This window comes from Vollenhovia emeryi, unplaced genomic scaffold, assembly GCF_000949405.1.
Source record: "Vollenhovia emeryi isolate VEMERY1.0 unplaced genomic scaffold, V.emery_V1.0 DF939147.1, whole genome shotgun sequence".
In the NCBI taxonomy this organism is placed as follows: domain Eukaryota; kingdom Metazoa; phylum Arthropoda; class Insecta; order Hymenoptera; family Formicidae; genus Vollenhovia; species Vollenhovia emeryi.
The window spans coordinates 426,843-447,176 of NW_011967219.1; the positions used below are offsets into that span (position 1 = coordinate 426,843).

The 20,334-nt window shown below is 43.2% G+C and overlaps 1 protein-coding gene across 1 annotated transcript in view; it reads left to right on the forward strand.

Annotated features, from left to right (window-relative positions):
• LOC105566014 (homeobox protein unc-4-like) overlaps positions 1 to 20,334 on the forward strand; it is a 36,230-nt gene that overhangs the window by 8,617 nt on the left and 7,279 nt on the right. Inside the window, exon 2 of the mRNA XM_012019685.1 lies at positions 19,887 to 20,059. Within this exon, the coding sequence (XP_011875075.1) occupies positions 19,887 to 20,059 (173 nt within the window). The remainder of the gene's footprint in view (positions 1 to 19,886; positions 20,060 to 20,334) is intronic.

Sequence of the window (20,334 nt, forward strand, 5' to 3'; positions counted from 1 at the left end):
CGCATAATGCATTTATTAAATCGACGACACGCATGTCCATTGCTAAGAGCAATGAGCCCTCGTGTTTGGATCTCATTATATTTCGTGCGTTGTAACATATATTATAATTAAATGTGCAATTTGTACTTCGATTTCTCAATAGCGTTAAGGCGATTAAAAATTAAACCATTACAATTGAAACATTTTTTAACTGCCTTTCAATTATGTTACAATCCAGCGAATACCTAACGAAACTCTTTCGACAAGAAAATTATGACAATTAAATACGAATATAATTATAAATGTTCTTGTACATTTTTGAAAGATCTAATTGTAAGAGCATACCTTAAAAAAATGACCCTTTTAAAAAAAAGGTAAAAAAAGACGCCAAGTATAAGCGCCATCTAATCAAGAATTATATAATTTAATTATTTGGATATAGGTATTTTATTAGAAAAAAACATTTTTATCTTCTCTACAGAAGTAATGATATCATTAAATTGCGCCTAAAATGGATATTTGTACAAACTAGATACTTAATTATTTTAAAATGTTACATCCAGACAATCGAGCATAAGATTTTGTACGAGCATATAGGGTTTATATGCAACAAACAATATATAATTTATTACTTTATATCTCTGCAAACAACACGCCGAACCCTCGTTATTTTCGGAAGCGGATCGATGCGTTTGAAAGAATTTGCTCACGTGTCTTGTAATATATTAACAATTAGGATTATTATGTTATTTAATAGCGTCGATAACGCAACGATTCATCGGAGAGTTAAACACCTCTGCATAAGCGCCTCATGATCCCTCTATCTCAGAATCTTTGGTGTATCGTCGATATACCGTCCAAAGAATCACGCTATAAGCCAACTAGGCAGCCAGGCATTTACGAAGCGCCGTGTCTGCAAGATTTCTTATCGTCAGTTTTCTCCGCGAAAGAGAGCGAGCAAGAGAGAGAAAGGGGGGGGAGGAAAGAAGGGGGGAAAACATTAATTAAATAGTTTGAGTTATGATGGAGAATAGGTGGGGTGTGGCGGGGCAGTGGATGCATATAGTGGGAAGATACGGCTGACAGACTATAAATACGTCATATTTATATGCCCCGCTAATTGTCTTTGACGATAAGAATCTCTCTTTTATTACTTTCTGAGTTACTTCGCCAATTTCGCTTCCTGGCCCCGGACTGGCTTGTCTCAATGTCTTATAAATGCGCTCTCCCGTCTGCAAACTGCTAAAACTTCGGCTCGGTTCTTATTTTCGGCGGGCACGATTCTCACCTTGTAAATACGCGCAAAGCGCTTGTTTAGATAAATTCAGTGAAAACTGAGAGAAAATTGCGAAAGCGACTGCGTGACTTTAACAAATTAATAGCACCAATAATAACAATGATGACGTCGACGAAACGTACTTTGAAGCGAACCGACATATTGTCGAATAATTTGATAAACGTTTACAGATGTCGATAGGTTTGATATTTTTCTAAATAACGCCATTTTTCTTGTAATGTTCCTTTCTTCAAACAGTTTAACACCCTTAAGGGGATGCTGGAGTGATTCTGCACCTTTGGCACCTTTTGCTCCTAGAACTGTGAATTCGTGAAAAGTTTTGTGTAATATACAAATTATGTGGCTTTTGTGTACGAACCGACAGTGTTCCACTATTCGGACTAAATCACAAAATAACGTGGTATCATTGAAATTAAGTTTAGAAGTGTAACAAAAAATCTATTCACTCGATCATAAGTTATAGGTTCGGTAACTTATAACTTATTCGAGTGGAACACTGTCGGTTCGTACACAAAAGCCACATAATTTGTATATTACACAAATGTTTTCGCGAATTGACAGTTGTAGGAGCAAAAGGTGTGAAAAGTGCAGAATCACCCCAGCAACCCCCTGAAGCTATACGTAGAGCTAATCCGAGGAAATTCTCTCAAATCCCCGAAACATTTCGTTGCGAACGATTGGATTGTTTGTCGCAAATTAAGGCGCTCGCGCGATATCGCGCGTAATTACAAGGAAAGGGGAACGTTTATCAGCCGGCGAGAGCGAATTTTTCATCGTGGCGACCCGCCGCGACAAAAATGGATGAACGTCGGCGGACGCGGCGTATCGATGATATATCTCTCATCTGGAATTATTTCAAATAAATTATCTCCGGCCGCTGTGCGTCGGCCACAATGCCTTCCACCTCTTAGCGATCCCGTTCTTCTTCGGAATTAACCCTTCCCGCGCGATGCTGCGTGGCCCTTAATGTCTTCGCCCGGGGAACATAAACGGTCGGATGATTTGTGAAGCGAGACGCCGCGGTGGAGAACGGTAGCTAAACAGCGCGATGTAACACAAATTCGCTTACGTTGACCGTTTAATGTTTCTTACGTAATTTACTGGCGCCGATGGCGTAGAAACTGCTCCGTGATACGTAGACACAAAAAAAGTACGTCGCTATTGATATGCTTAGATTTATTCTATTGGAGAATGGCGCGTTTTTTTAGCCGAGGATATCAAGAAGTAGCTTATTATTTATGGTAATAACATCTTTTGTGATTGTGAAATGTATATACTGTTGACAATCTTTCATCGGGCAAGAAAATTAAATTATTTCGATTGAAATACGACGGAATTGAAATGGAAATAAGACGCAGTCTTTTAAATAATAGTGACTTCAACATCAATTAAGATTAAAGCCAACGGCACACGATACTATATTTCCTACTGGATTTCTTACAGGAGCCAATAAGGATGCAGAGCTTTATGGCGAATTCTACAGCTTGCGCTAGTGTGCACTTGGTCCAAGTTCTAGCATCGTGGACACAGGCCTTAAGGCTCGTTTACAGTCAATTCTTATATTTAAGGATCGTCTTAAATACGTTTTGAAATACTGCTTAGCCAGTAAAATGATCTGTATAGTGCTCGTATGAATAATTTTTCTGGCTAAATAGTTTTTGGACATGTACTTGAGATGACCGTAAATACAAGAGTAGACTCTCAACAAGCCTTGGTGTACGCTTATTGTTAGTGCAAGCTGCCGAATTCGCTATTAGATCAGGTGACTTAAGTCTAAAGTCAACGGTACACGTTACTATTTTTCCTATCGAATTGCTTACGAGAATCAATAAAGATGCCGAGTTTCAGATCAGGTGACTTCAGGCTAAATCCTGATTGGTTCTCGTAAGCAATCCAGGAAAAATAGTATCGTGTATCATTGGCTCTAGATAAAATAAGATCAGTTACCAGGAAACGGGGGCGTTTTACGTTTCTCTTTCGCACTAAAGTCTTTCGTCCGCAATTTCAAAATCCCCGTGTCGTCTCGTAACGGACAGCACGCTTTCGGCTGTAATTTCGGAATCTGGTAGTCGACAGTCTCGAGTGCTACCATCCTCAATTAGGGAAACGGGCGAGCGAGACGCCGTAAAAAATACCCTTCGGCGAATTTGAATTTATCGCGCGAGGGGCCACGCCTACGTCTACTTCGGATAATACAACCGCAGGGCTGCCGTTTGCATTCGATTAATCGACGGCGCGGCCGTGTTAAATCCGCGTCTTTACGAGCGCGCGCACTCCCGTGCGCGCCCGGCGAGAATTAACATTTTCAGCAGCTCGCTACATTCTATTACCCGCTACCGTCCGCCGTCGGAATTAACGACGGCCTCTAACGCGCCGTAAGTGATAATCGAAGGTCGCTAAAGTCGTCTCATCGAGCCGAAAGAATTCCTCGACTCGACGTTTCCAACGCGCCGTCTGTTCCCGGCGGAGTCCGCGTGTTCCTCGCGATCTGAGCTGGGAATAACATTTTTATTTCCGCGAGTGTTCGCCGCAAAGCTGTGCACATCGATCGCGGTGTTTCTGCGATGCGCACCTGAATTGAAATTGATAGGGAACGTGTATGTATAAACTGATCGCGAGTGATATCAAGGTGACAGCAATATATTTTAAACGTATTTCAAATAGCAATCTGTTTTATACATTTATTGTTCGTTCTAATATTTACACACGTTTTAATATTTTTTTTTAGGTTTACCCTTTTGTAGAAACGCCTTTCAACCGTTAGGTTATATCAGCGTAACATTTCTAAAAATTCCTTGAAGTTCGTGCTTAATCTTGATTAAACACCGAATCCAACACTAGGCGCTTGAACTCCTTCGGGCGCTGAATTTTTTTAAATTTCTCTTAACGGGAAAATATGCGGGACGAGGGCCGGGATCGAACCGAGGACCCTATCCTTACTAATCACTGTTTTTTACAAATTAATATATTTCAACTTCATTTACATATATAGCTCTAGGTTAATATAAAGATTGATGGAATTAATAACATTGTAGCTTCTGCTATACATTAGCTTGTCTTACAATATACTTAATTTTAAGTTTGTCCTCTTATTTACATGCTTGTTAATGGAGTAGCATTTGTGTAAACGCAGTATCTTGACATAATTATTTTGCCTTCTCCTATTAAACTAGTAACGTAGGAAAATTAACTGCAGAAAAAAACCTACATGTTCCAATTGCTAATCACTCGTGTTTGCACAGAGCTACACGTCATCCCTTTTTAACGTGTAATATTATTTATTTGTGGTTTTATTCTTGATAGATTCGCGATTTAATACAAATCCTATCAAATTCACAATTTGGACGTTTTATTGTTAACCGCATCACAAAGCGTCAAATTGACGCCAATAAGTGCGTGTTGTATACAGCGAATTTGCGCCCTTTAAATGCGAAATATGTCCAGCAAGTTTTCGCCATTCGCGGCTGCGAATGCACAGTGCCGATCGGTCATTTAAAACAATCGACTCCGCCGGCCGCGATCTCACGCGACGTCGGGGATATAATATCGCCTGGCAAATGACACGCCATGGGGTAACAATCCGTGGCTAGTAGTTAGGGTGGTGTAAGCCAACGCGCCGAGGTCCGGCACGCAATTTCTCCTTTTTAAGCCAGACGCAATCGGCCGCGCGAGAACGCCCGTAATGCGCACGCGGAATTGTACAATATTGACCTTCCGTGTGCTCGCGTTCCGTGCATTACGTTAATAATAATTGGGATAGGCCGTAAAGTGCATCGCTCGCCTCGATAATTTACCCGCGGGGCTTCGGGATAATTAAATACTGATATACGGCGCGCCCCGGGCTTTTCCTCTTCTACGGTTTTTTGCGACACCGGGCTCCGCTCTTCGGGGGACCTTTCAATGTAAGTAACGCCTTATAAATAATGAAAATTGTGCAAGTGCGAAGACGGTTAATCAGAGCATTAATATAAATTGAGTCCGGATTCCGAGGGTAAAAAGAAAAACTAGATACGCGGCAGCGTCTCGCGCCAAGTGTTTTTTTCCCCTATATAACACCAAGTATACTATTTTCTTAATAAGACACAGAAGTGATATACAAAATATATTTGGAATAATTTTGATTTTACTACTTTTTCATGGTATTGCATTCTATTTTTCATTTTGTTATTTCAATAAATGTACTTGAAATAATTTTAGTTTCACTTTTTTCATGCTATTAAATTTAAAAAATTTGTTATTTCAATACATGTACTTGGAATAATTTTGATTTCACTTCTCTTCCATATTTTATTTTGGATTTTTATTGTAATCAATGTACTTGGAATATAATTTTGATTTCACTTCTATCTTATGTTGTTATAGTTGATTTTTAATTTACAAAATAATTTAACATACATCTCTAAATCACTACAAAATATACTTGGTGGTTTTTTTTACATTTTAAATGTCGTTTTTAGGCGGATATATAAATACGTTTACTCTCTTCCCGCGTAAACATCCAACTTTCTGCACAACCGAGCGCCGATCTAAGGCAATTTTAGTTTTGAAGAAGCGTCGAAGAGCCACGCTGCATTTCTCTCGCTGCCGTAATCTTTCTAATTAACGCGTTAAATAAACACGACAGGTAATTAGTTCGCAAGTGAGGGGGGGAGGGGCGGGGGCGCCAATAAAAAAAGAGGTGCCAGCGCGAAATAAACACATAAACTCGCAATTACATCTCGCGTCGCAGAAACAAGTTCAGGACTTGTGGACGCGTGGGATTTAAATGCGAGTATTTATTACCGGCTGGTTAAATTCCCAGTATTTACCGGGAATTAAGAGATACGCCGGCCGGCACCGGCCATATATTTCCCGCTTGTCGCCACACGTACGCGCGCGTGTTCCAGTGCCGTTTGCCCTCCCGCTTCCAAGTTTTTCGACACCTTGGAAAAGCCCTATCAAGCGGCGCAATCGCGCCTAATCGTACTTATAATTAGATCTTTGTTCGCAAATTGAATGGCCGACTATTCGGCGAATTAATTACGGCGGCCAAAATAGCTTTTCTGCGTAAGGCCTCAACCGTTCCTCAAAATTGCTCCCCGTAAACATTTCTGTTGTTCCCTTCGCCGCAAACGCGGCATTAATTGCTTTGTTAAATAATAATTGCTCGGTATGCACGCGCAGTTTGTAACCTTTAGTAGAGTAACGATAATCATGTAAAGTGTATGTGTAACGAAAACAGCAACTCTCTGAGTTGTTTAGAGAAAAACGTCCAAACAAATTTGCTTCAATTATGATACCGAAATGACTCGCAAATATAAATTAACGAATAGTTTGGATAATGCATCCAGGAGCTTGTTTGTAGATTATAGAAAAAGTCTACTGAACGTTCCACGCCTCATGAAAGTATATCTCATTGATGAGAATCGATCCAACCGATCGTGCTCTAGAGCCTATAATGCCTTTAGACTGCTACTTCCGATCGTCCCTTCCCGTCGAGACTAACTAGCCAGGCAGGGCCCACCAGTCTCTCGATTCTGGTTATACGCGACCAAGGATCGCACGCGAAGGTATTAATGTATAATTAACCGGCATGGTTGTAGATCGTATCAAGGAAAGCCTCCTTATCGTCCGGCCGATACGTCCCGGCTACCCGTATTATGCGAAGATTCTTTTACGTGGCTCACTCAGCGGCCTCCTCTTCGTTCCTCCCCGTTTTTAATTCTTCTCCTCGTGCTCGCGGCCTGCAGCCGCCGCTCATGGCACATTGTCGTGACGTTTCTCGATCGCGTTTCGTCGGCCAGCGAGCATTGTGTGATCCGGTTTAGCGATCCTCGCCGGCCACGTGCGAGGAGGTGGACGTCCAGAGTGATCTGGGCGATCCGATAAAGCATGAATCCAAGCGAGCGACGAGTCAAAACGGACACCGTCTCCTCGAGAATGATAATCCGAGACAGCCAGGTCCGATTGTTGACGCGGATAAAAATAGACGAGCCACGGGCAGACGTCATCGGACATCGTCCGCCTTAATTTATGTCTACATTGATTACATTTGATGACGCGTATAATTAAATGCGCGTTACGTAACAGCGGCGCGGCTCCCCGGGGCTCATCTCCATCGATCCTTTTCGAGTTCACCCACTGGTACCCGGTCTCATCTTAATTGGGTCCTCGCTCTTCGGACATCGCATAATCAAGACGATCATTTGCATAGACTTGCAAGCGGGATTTAATATCTCAGACTTTTGCCGCGGCATTAATACGCGCATAATCGCGTCGCGCTATAATTAAGCGAGTTAAGGTAAACCCGAGAGAGATATGGCGCGCCCTTCTCCACAAACGTTTGTTCAGAAGTTTGAAAGCGAAAGCCGCAGGATAAACGTTTACTGTTTAAAGTCTGGTATCTTGGCTCGTCGAAGAAACAACTTCGATAAAATTGTTTTATAAAATTCAACGTCAGAGTTAAACGGCTTGGAATTTATGCTTTCTTCATATTTCTTTCCGTTACGTTTCTTTCGACAAATCTTGAGCGGTCTATTGCAAAGTGTTACGTACAGTGACGGGCAGAATGGTTGCCGCACTTTTTCCAGGTTACGTTCCAAAATCTTCTCCGGCGAATATTTTACTCGATGAACATTCCGAAACTGTTTCCGATCTTCAAGTAAAATTTTCCTCAGCGAAAATGTTTTGGCACGTAAACCTGAATCTAAATGTGCGTTTCTAAACTCACTAAAAAAACGCCCTCAGAAAAGATTTCTGTTACCGAGACAAAAAATATTCTTGACGCATTTATATTTCTCACAACCCCATTTAGTATAAAAATAAGAGACAGTATCAAAAAAAGATCAATAATTCTTATTCTCCTCTATCGAATTAAAAAAGATTGATTTACTATATTTAGATAAGAGTAACTTATAAATGTAAGTTTATATATTCTTTCGTTTAGAATAAATTTTCCTTCATCTTACAACACTGATGCCTTCCTGTATGAATTTAGGCACAGGTAGAACACGTATAATTTTCCACGTACGTATATGCAAAATGAATAAATGCGCTGATGTGTGCATAAATTCATGTGGGACGGCGTCGGTGATTCCTAGCGTACACATTTTACATTTAGAATTCCCACGCTCGCCCGGCAGCCGTTTCTCGTAGATTTTTGAAAGCCCCGAATTTCAGGCCATCTTGCAATTGTTTTCGAATCCCGAAGACAGTTGGCGCGTATCTGAAACTGATACCGAAGACCGGGTCTTTGAATTTGATAAACGCGCGCTTGTACCAACCAGCGAAAACACAATTCATTTAATTAATTCGATGATATTGCCGCGACAGCCGATTACAGATCTCTCGCAGACACGAACGAGCTTTAATGCTAACGAGCTTTAATCTCCTCCAGCATTAATATAAATGTAGTTACTATATTCTTTAATGTACTGTGCGCTCCACATGCATTAGATTGCATCGCCTTTCAAGCGAATTCGAATGATTTCGCCTTACTATATTAATATATATATAATACACGTGAGACGTCTCGCTATTAGTCCTTTAAAGCAGCGATTCTCAGCCAAGACAGTTCGTGTCGTTCCCAAAGCTTTAGTCTTCCTTAAATGCACCTGTCAGTTCGTCGTTTATCAAAGTTACACTAACACTAGAACTAACCAAGACGACCAAAGAGACTGGTTTTTAATTTATCATCAATTTTATGAGATGTGTTTCCCGTGACTTTTGTCACAGAATGTAAATTAATTGATCAATACTGGTTTTTAATTTTTCATAAAATTTTTAAGATGTCGTGTTTTCCGTGACTTTTGTCACAGTACGTAAATTAATTGATGAACTTAATTTCTTCCTTTACGTATCTTCTTTTCCAGAGACATATACACGGTGTATTTACTCTCTAAAAGTCAATCAGTGAATTATCACTGAAAACAGTGAATAGTCACTGATTTACAGTTGTAAGTATACCACTGCGATTTTCAATGGTATACTTAGAACTGCAAATCAGTGACTATTTACTATTTTCAGTGATAATCCAGTGAGTGACTTTTAGAGAGCATACTTTTTACTAGTAAAATGTATACTAAGTGTATAATCACTGGTAAAAACGTATGGTAAAATTTCGAAACGCTCTCGTAAAGTTCTTGAAAATGACATGTTCCACAATTACTTGGATCCCAGGGTAAATTTTAAAAGAAAATTCTCTCCGTGCACTGAAAATCGCACCGGTACACTTAAACTGTAAATCAGTGACTGTTCACTACTTTCAGTGATAATCCACTGATTGACTTTTAGAGAGCAAATAGTAGAAATAGAAGTATACCCTAATCGTCGAGTCTTTTAATGTTAAAAGCATTGAGCGAGTATTAGAATATACTTGGGGAGTCGACTGTCGAATATGTGGGTCAGGAAAGATTCTTGCGGTCGAAAATGTTCGGCCGCTTCCTCCTCGCCGTACCCGCTGAACGGTAATCATCAAACAACAACACCCTTTCTGCCGTCTTCCAGGTATTCCGTGGATCTTCATTTCGCACCTCGCGAGCCAGGTATGATGTTAGCAGTCGTTCTTGGAGCAAGTCGAAAGGCTCCTTTCCCTCCTCTCGGCTCTCCCGACGGGTGGGGGAAGGAGGGGAATGTAACCGGGCGTCAGGAGGATTGATGGCGTCTAGATGCAAATGCAGTCAGTCTGGCACGCAAGCAACGTATCCACCTACCGACGCCTTATGCCAGTTAACGCCTTACAGCTTAATAATCTTGTTCTCTCTCCTTCTCTCTGTCTCTCCCCTCTTTCTTCGCCGTCCGTGTCCTTTATCACACTCGCGCGCTCTCGCGCGCCAGACTAAATTACTTTATTAACCCCCTTTTCCCGGGATCGTTCTCCCAGCCCTCCCGATCTCGGAGAACTCAGGCGACCGGTCGGTCCTGGGCGCAGAAGCGATCCCGCAGTTTGTTAAACACCGGTTTAATTAAATTTGTATTAGCGTCTCAAGAAGCGAATACGCTTGATACATAATTTATTAACGGCAATGTGAGAAAAAAAATGGACCCTCTTAATGAACTTAAACGTGCGCTCGGCAGAAACAATTTCCATATTATTTACCATTTTCCTCTAAGAAACATCGCAGACGTGATAATAGAATAAAGTAGTAATAAAAATACTATTAATACATAATTACATTAGCCTGAGATGGGAATAAAACTCGCCGTTACAAATCGGTCCACGACCGGATAGCAAATCGTTAGGTCCGCTCGACTTTGCCTTCGTGTTTATTAAGTGAAGAAATTCTCGCTCGATCTCAACGGGTGTTAGCAAATCTTCACCGGTCGAAAGAATTTCGTAACGAGCGTTGCGATCGCGGGCGCAAATGGCCGGGCGTTTGGTGCTCGCGTGTCGCCCTGGTCCTCCTCCGGCAGGGTTAATCGCACTTTAAAGGGGCGAGATGCGGACGCGGAGTTCGGCTGACCCGAAATGGGGGGGGGTAGCGTCGGCGTGTTACCTCCTCACCTGGTAACTGGTGTGTTGCTCGCCAGGTAGGAGGCGGCGGTCTCCTGGGTGCCAGGATGTCGTTCCTAACGCTAATGACGTCGTTGACTCTCACTTAACAAGAGACTACCCTCTAAATGGGGGCTTGCGTCCTGGAAGCGGCCCGGCGGCGCTCACCAAGCCGGTGATTACGAAACTCGGATTCACTTCTGAATTGCATTCGCCGCGTAAGTGCTCGTGTACGAGGGCCGCTTTGCGTTTGCGTTATGCCGCGATCCGTCGCGACGGCAAGTTACGTCTCCGCCGAAAGTTTTATCAACCATCAGGCCTAGTTGGCCGTCAAGAATAGCGAAACTATTGATGAGAAACGACGGGGGTTACGTCCATCAGAAAATGTCACGATTGCTCCCAGATCGGAGCGATGCAGAGACAAGGGAGACGGCGGCAACGCACCTCGTCTCGGTACGTTTGAACGATGAAATGTTACATTAAATTAAACGTCCGCTTGTGCCACTCTGCGTTTATGCCGAAAACCGATGTTTACGCCGCGAATTTTCACAACGCAGCGCAACGCACGCGAATTGCCGGCCATTCGCGCCGGAACAAGGTCCACGCATAATGCACAAAGGTGTTACCCGGGGACGACCCGGGTGTAATTTCAATTTAATTGCACGTTATTTCGGGCGTGCGTACGCGTGTAACGTAGGACGAGGCCTTATTAAACGCCTTCGGGCTGGCACTTGGCCGCCACGCTGACGCGCTCGCTCGTTTCACCTCGCCTGGCCGGCAACGCGTGTTCCTGCGAGGCCGGAGAGGACCGTAGCAGACCCGGGAGGGTGCTCGGCTGCTCCTCCTAGAGATCTTAATCTTCTCACGGTGCTGTATTAGAAGCCGGCGGTGACCAAATAATTAATTCCGCGCGGAACTTTTCTCTCCCGAGTCCTCCGAAGTTGAATTCTCCGTCTGTCCGACGCGAATCTTAGAAAACGCTCACGTACATCCGGGATATGGCAAATCGATCGAAATACCTGTGTAATCTAGTTAAACGTTGAATTGCGATCTTTAAATAGGAGAAGGACTTGGAATAAGCGTAGATTTTCTTCGCTTTGTCCGTTTTCTGCGTGAAGAATTGTATGAATTTACAAACAAAGTAATCTCACAAATGAGGTAGGCTGCGTTAATTATAATTATTACCATTATTACCCGAGATCAGTTTTCGCTCTCCCATCCCTTCAATCTTTGCTCTGATCGAACTCTTCCGGTAAAGGATTATCGCCCTTCGCGGCCGGCGAAGAACCAGTTCCGCCGATATCTACACGTGCACACGCATACACACACATTCTCCCCCTCCCTTTCTCCGTCTTCCTTTTGTTCTTTCATCTCTCGTGCATTTCCCTCGCTCGTTTTCCCGACGAGTAAGACGTCCGCATAAAGGAGAGTTGCCACGAAGGGTCGCGTGCGTCGTTAGAGGCCAGTAACGTATCATCATGCGATTACACCGCGCTAAAAACGTGCCACGTCAACGCGTATTAAACGCACACAGCCGCGAGCGGTCGCGCACACCGACGCGGAATCGTCTATAAAAACGCCTCGTTCGCCGGCAAATTGATTGCGGGCCCCGCCGGTCCAGAATTTCGCGCGAGAGCCTCGGTCGACCAGACGATGGGTGCTCTTCGTCATTGGCCGCGCCGGCCGCACTTCGAGAAAGGAAATCTTTCAGTCTCGTTGATCCGCATTCACGTTTATTACGTTTATTTCGCCGGTGTCTTCTCATTATCCCCGGACGGGCTCTTATCGAAAAAAAACCTCCACAGTGTTCAGTGACTAAAACTATTCAAAGCGACAAAGTGCAGAAGGACAGTCGGACAAAAATGAGCAACGGTATTAAAATTTTCGCACGAAAGTAACTCACGACATATTCGGAATTGACGTAATTGGAAATGATCGAATCGCGTGTCTCTATTTTAAACCGTTAATAGAGAATCTCAGTTGGACGTGTAAACGTGGAATTTGCCTACACGTTAATTGTATTATATCTTAAAATAAATGACTTTGGGAAAGCCTGATAACCTTATAACGCTCGACTGCCTTGAAATAATCAATTTTATGTGATAATCTAATAATTGATAGGCCGCATTAAACGAATATGAGCCTGAGGAATACTTGCTCGTATACCAGGCGCAGGTATAATATTAGTTTGATCGATGCATCGATACTTAATGCTCGGAGGATGTTTCCACAGTGCGCGTTTCAATTTGGATCGTCAGCTTAATTACACACGACATAAATCGCCGGTGTTGTGAATCGTTAAACGGCTTATTAGCTATTCAGCCGAGTATTAAAGGCGCATTTTAAAAAGCAGCAGGTCCGCGACATTGAAAGTAAAAGAATGGATAGACCGCGGCGTAAACAGAGTGGAACGCCCGAGAAAACGGCCGCTAATTGGATCATTATCATTGGAATCGCAGACAAGAATCGTGTTTGAGGAAGTGTATGTCATTTATTAAAACGCCGGTCAGAGGCCGAACCCGTCGTTAACGTATTTATTACGTTTGGCGATAAAAGGCCGGCTACACGAAGGGCATCAAGTATGTTAGGCTAATTGTAAGTGCCTTTACTGCGGAATCACTTTTTCATTAAGCGAATAATCTTGTCAAGAACGTGTGATTTGGAATCTCGTGTTGATTGTATTTCAACGTACTTCGTAGATTTAAGAATTGTAACAGCATAATGCAAGGCGTTTGTTAAAAATTTAATATTTTAAACAATAAAATTCACAAGGCTCTGACGTGAAATCACAATGCGAAGGAATAAAGGATATAAGAGCCAAGACAGGATGTTAGTGTCTAAATGATTACAATATTTTAATCTAAAATTTAGATTAATATTTCAAACTTGAACAAGTTAAATTTGCACTGTAAAGCCGAATACCTAAATTATATAATGGAATCCTTTAATTATATAACGATCAAGTTGAGTTTGATTAATAACAGATTTGCAGGATTTAAACAAAAAAATTCGTTTTCATTCAATCGTTACGAAATATTGTTTTTGCCAAGTGCAATTATATTAAACTTTACATAAGTTTCTTATTAACAGCTTTTTATTATTTCCTTTTTACGCGAAATGCATAGAGAGCGGAGGGAGAGAGGGAAGTAGCAAGTTAATTTAGCGTGACGGTAAGATTGCGAACCAAAGTACCTCATAAATATGACAGAGTTTTAAAGATACAGGAATTGCGTTAACATAAAATAATAAATCTCATAAATAAAAATGTAATACGAAATGTAATAAAAACGAGATTGAAAGAATCAATCTGAAAGAACAGAGAAAGGGAACACCCGAGATTTCGCTATCTGACCTAAATTCCAAACACGATTGACATTAGATACTGCGAAAACAGAAAAACACGGTGACAGCGTGGAACGTTTTTATCGTTATTATGTATAGCGATTCGATAAAAAGATATTCTAGATTTGCATTCTTATTGAAGAAATGAAGGGAACGAGTCTGCACTAAAAGTCTGAACGAAGAACAAAATGCCCGGTCGATTTTAAGTGATTTCAGGATTTACGTTTAAACTGTTTTATAACAAACTGTAACGTTAAAATTTACGATAGTGAATACGAAATTACTGATAATCTCTTATCACAGTTTTTTTTTACTGAGAATACTTATCTTGAAATTTATTTAGAACCGCCTAAACTATAATAGTGTAGCCTAAACATGGATATTGATAATTTCTTGAACAATCTTTTTATATAGTCGTCACAAACGTTACAAGGCTAGGCAACTTTTAACATCGTCTTCAGGTAATATCTCCAAAATATCCGCCGTTGCTGTACAATTACCGAATGTTAGACAGCGTAATTGTAGGTTTAGACGGTAATCCCCGACGGAATGACATTACGCAGCGCAACTTTTGATCGCGCGAGCGCTGCGGATCGACCTCGGCGAAATCACGTGGATAACTCGCACGTTTTCTTTCGCTCTTGACGCTCGCGCGATTCGGTTGAAACGTATTTACGTGGTTGCACTCGAGGCCGTCTATAGTCTCGACCGGCCAGCCACGGGAGTTATTATCGGGCGCGGTTATCAAAGTTGATAGATGATAGCGGGCGGCGCGCTAAATAATTTATGAGGGAACGAGTTAAACAATTTTCACGTCCGGTTTGATCGCGGATCGCGTCGTCTTAATCTATTTTCGTTGCGTTCGCCTCGCAGCGGAATTGTGCATTTCCTTCTTAACGAGGGAAGCGGCTGTCCCCCGGCGTAACGTACTCGGCGCATAATGAACCTGACACGATGATAATGAGTCGACTAATTTCGTGATATGAGCGCGACGCGCTTCGGCTACGGCGAATGGAGGCTTCTCTCCGCGAGATCGGGAGAGAACTTTTTACGCAATTACGTCTCCTTCTCTTTTCTCTTTTACTTAATTATACGACGAGAAGCGAAATTACAAGTCCGTTATCATCCGGTTTTGTAAACAGAATTGAATGAGGCTCCTCGAAAAGGACGCGTCGATCGTGCGCCATCCCCGTGCGACCAGCATCTCGTCTCGCGGCGTCGAAATCGCGCGTGCACTTGAAATCGTCCGCCATCGCGCTCGCCGCATTTGACCGCGGGATTATTAATTATCGCCGCTTCATTCCATTATGAAATTTGGCGCAAGTGAGCGCGACGATTGGCCGGCACTGACACGATAAAGGTATTATATCGCTCGCGACGATCCCTCAACCTGCCATTGCGCCGGGGCGCTTATTACGGATTATAGATTATCAATAATGAGCGAGATGCGGCGCGGACGAGACGGCCCGCGAATAAATGGCATCTAATTACGCTGATTAATGCCCGGCCCCTGCGATTTTTCACCGGCGCCGGCCACCTCAACGACACAATCTCGGGCCGATTCGCGAGCGGCGCCTACCCCGCCATCGGTAAATCTTAATTGACCGGCTCTTACGAACGCTCGAGCGAAATAAAACGCGACGTCAATGGCTTTTATCTGTCGATCCTGCATTTTATATGTTGACACTTTTAGCCCCCCAGTCGACCACTTCGGCCCGCGATATCTGCGCTTTTTATCGCGCGCATTGTGCTCTGGAATTTATTAGAAATTATAATTTTTACACAAAAGGGTTTCGCCATTGTAAAATAACGTAAAGATTATCTAAAAGTTTGACATAGATTGAAATATAATTATACGCCATCTAAACAATTGTACTGATCGAGCTGGTTGCCAGAATGCAAAAACTGTTTTTGCAGCATCTTAAACATCCTACATAATTTTGACGGTGTCCAACGTAATTATTTTCGAGCCTGTATCGGGCATAATTTTTGTACGCTTCGATAAATCCGTTTTTCCCGAACGTACGTTACAAGCTTGGAGTAAAATCTGACAATGTATTAAAGTCCATGTTATTTCGCTTGTAACCGTAAACGTTTCGTTCGACTTTATTTGGACCACACGAGACGTTTAGACGCGAGATAAAATCGTAACCGAGGTATCTTTTCATATAATTATATTGATCGAGCTGGTTGCTAGAATGTAAAAACTGTTTGCAGCATCTTGAATATCCTAATTTTGACGGTGTCCAACGTAATTATTTTCGAGTCTGTGTCGGGCATCATTTTTGTACGCTTAATTCGGCAAATCCGTTTTTCCCGAATGTACGCTACAAGCTTGGAGTAAGATCTGACACTGTATTAAATTCCATGTTCTTTCGCTCGTAACTGTAAACGTTTCGTACGATTTTATTCGGACCGCACGAGAGACGTTTAGACGCGAGATAAAATCGTAACCGTGGTATCTTTTCATCGGTTGCGCGAACATAGTCAATATCGAAATTCTGCAATCACGGAGTTGAGGATTCTTCCCCCACGAAACGAGATCTCCGGGACCCGCGATCGAGCATTTATTTCCATCTCCGTTTCACTCCGCGCCAGATCGAGATAACCGGACGGGGGTGGGAATGGGAGAGAGTTCTGGCATCGCCCGGTCAATCATAATTCCCGATCTTTTATTCAATTCCGGCCATTAGCATGCATACACGCGGCACGGAACCGCCGATCCTCGCCGGAGATATCGCCGTCGGGTGGTGGCGGATTGTCCTCGTAAAATCACTGGAGTTCCATGTTTATTCAATACGCCGGGACGCCGGGACGCCGCGGCCCGGCATCTCGGGCCTTTATCTCGCGCGTGCCCGGATAAGATGGGAAAGCGATTTTCGGTACGGGCCTCCGCCGCGGATCACGCGCGGTTATTGCTCCTCGGACGTCGCTCGGCCCGGAGCCCGGCGCCATTTTAATCAATACCAAGGGGATTTTGCGCAATATCGGCGGCATCGTCGAATCGCTCCTCTTCTCTTGTTAGAGACGATAAATTAAAAAGAGCCTGCCATCAATTGATAAATCATTACACGCGTATATTACGTGCCGGTTTTGTTTTTGTTTTTTCATATATGTTTACAATCTTGTCCCTCGTATCGTTTTACAGCTTCGGTGCTCGACGCTGATTCCCGTTTCAATTTCGCGCATATTTTTACGTCTGTGTAATTTGTTACATTTTTCTTTTTCATATTAGATTACGTGTTTACGGCCACTTTGTAAAGACTCGATTCACTCGACGCCCGGCGATATGTTTACCTTGCGCCGCGCATTACAAATGGCGCGAAATTAAGATAAATTCGCGATCGTCCGCCATCGACGTCGTCCTCCATTTTCGTGTCGCACGAACATAATAATTCCCGTCGAAAGTATACAGTACTTAATTCGATATCGATATCGATCACGCGCGAGATAGGCTGCCGCAAATTATAACGTTCCGCTGCCCGGATGCAACGATCCGCCGATCGTTCGCCAAACTTAAGCCTTTCGAAAAAAGGGTAAATTATTGCTCGCATAATGATAACTTTCATGCAATAATTAACAATAACAAGCGATAACAGAGCCTTTTTGTTTTCACGTGGAATATGTTGGGAAACATTGAATAAATTGAGATTGAGCGTATCGAGTCGATATTATAGTTCATGATCGACAGCGTTAATCGATACTCGCGCGAGTATCGAGTGAGATCTGTAGACTTACAGCGAATTGACACGATTGAGTGATTAGACTCTAGAGTCAAGTATTAACAATAACAAGCGATAACAGAACTTTTTATTTTTATCCGGAATATTAAAGATAAACGTTGAACAAATGGAGATTGAGTCGACGGTTCGTGATCAGCGAGTATCGAGTGAGACCTGCAGATTTTTAGCAAATTGAAATTTGACATTAGAGTTCAATTAAATCTAATGGACACGGGTTTTTTTCGTTTTCACGAGGTACGTAAGGATGAATATTAAATAAATCAAAATTGTGAGTATTAAGTGGACAGTTCGTGATCAGCAGCGTAAAAACACTCGCGCGAGTATCGGGTGAGATCTGTAGATTTACAGCGAATTAACGCGATTGAGAGATTAGACTTTAGAGCCGCGCATTAAAAATAATGAGCGACAGCAAAGCACATTTGTATTGGTGGAGGAATGTGCAAGGATGAACATTGGATAAATCGAAATTAGGAGGTATCGAGCCGACAAGTTCGTGATCAGCAGCGTTAAGTGTGGGATCTGCAGATTTTTAGCGCGTCGACGCGATTGAGAGATTAGACCTTAGAGCCGAGTATTAATCCGCGAAAGCGACCCTCTCGAAAGTTCCCTCTTTTTATCTCTAAAATCTACCCCGGCGATATGTGCTCTCCGCGAGCGACTCTGGAATTACGTAGGTACGAACTCGCGTTAAGAATTATTACGTTGTTAGATTATGTCTAACAATGATGATTGCCGCTATAATCTCTCTCCGTTACTCGCGTCACGCTCGGCTTGACACCACCACGAACAAAAGGAGCCCCGTACGGCACTCGCGGAGTGTGCGTGCGCGCGAATTCATCGATTTACATCGGCAAAGTGGCGAGCACGAAAGCGAGCGCCGGTGCAGCTGCTCGATCGGAGGAGAAGATTGAAGAGGAGTGCACACTTTACTACATGGTTAACTTCATTATCGGAACGCGCGCGTCGGCCGTTACAACTACGGGCCGCATTATTGCTCGGCGGTTAGCGTAACTACTGCATTTGTTTTCGCTGCGAGACATGCACTTACGCGATCCCGCCGCGCAGCAACAATAGCTCGCGCCGATTAAGTAATTGCGGGTGTTCGGCCTATGTCGCCGTTATCGTTTACTCACGGCTCTTCTGTTCCTAGGCGCGCATCGGACCCTTAGATCCTCCCGATCTCCGTGGCATCGAATCCCGGGGACCTCTGCTCCTTCGAGCTCTTTCTTATTGCGTCATTACACTTTGCGCTCCTCGGGACTCTCGCGGCATCGAACTTCGCGGGTCTTCGCGGCCTCGGAGAGCGACTTTAATGCCCGACGTCCGAAAATGTCGATGCTGATTCACGAAGCTGGAAACTCCTGAATGCTTAATATCTTTGGGGTGTTTTCCCATTTCCTCTCAGTATCTCTCAATAGTTTCGGGCATTCAGTCTCAAAGAAAAGGTGTGGATGGTTGCATGTAGAAAAGAATAGCTGCTATGTTATCACGAAGGATACTGTGGTTACGTTTGGGAATGATTTTCTTAGGAGCTGAATTCAGTAATAGGGTCCAGTACTAGTAGTGGTACTCTCTAAAGTTTTTGGAGTGAAAACAGAATTAAAATTTCCACGTTTCGAAATGTGACACCTTGTATATGAACTTTTGCCCACATTAAAGATGGCGACGCGGCTTCACTTCCAACGCCTCAGTTGGCGGTCTGGTATAATATGTAGAAGTCTGTGGTGTACTCATCGAACTACACTACGCCGCGTACAACTTTCCTCTCATTGGCTGGACCAAGAAAATGTCGGATGCGCAGAAGGGATCGACGCGAAACGAAACAAATGATGGAGTGGACCTCTCTGCTAGTTACACTATGCCCGAAACATCGTTGCGTTTGATAGTCGAAATTATCGAGACGCTTGTTAGATCTTCTCTGATCGTTGAAGTCTCGAAATAAGCTTCGATTCGTACCTCGGGATACCAGGCGTCTATATTTACGCAGAAACTTGACGTTCGGGCCGGTTTATGTTTTTCTCCTATCCCCTTTCTGAATATATGTTCTTCCTTTCAGGCTGCGACGGGGAATCGGACGAGGGCGGCAACAAGAGGCGAAGAAGCAGGACTAACTTCAACAGTTGGCAGTTGGAAGAATTGGAACGGGCCTTCATGTCGAGTCATTATCCCGACGTCTTTATGCGAGAAGCACTGGCTGTGAGACTCGAGCTAAAAGAGAGCCGCGTGGCAGTAAGTCTCTTCGTCCAGTCTTACTTATCTCGTCAGACACACGAGACGTCGCCGACGTCACATTCTTTCAACCGTGTATAACGGAAATCAAAACAAGAACTTTAACGCCTCCGATTCATAAACAAACGAAAGAACGGGATGTAAATTAATTAAAAAACGTCAGCCATTGCGAGCGTTCGTTATATGTTTTTAACGTTCTAAGTCGGCGCGATTAATTTTATTCAATTCAACCGATTCGTAGTCCGAAACGGAGTACGAATGTATGATCACGGTGG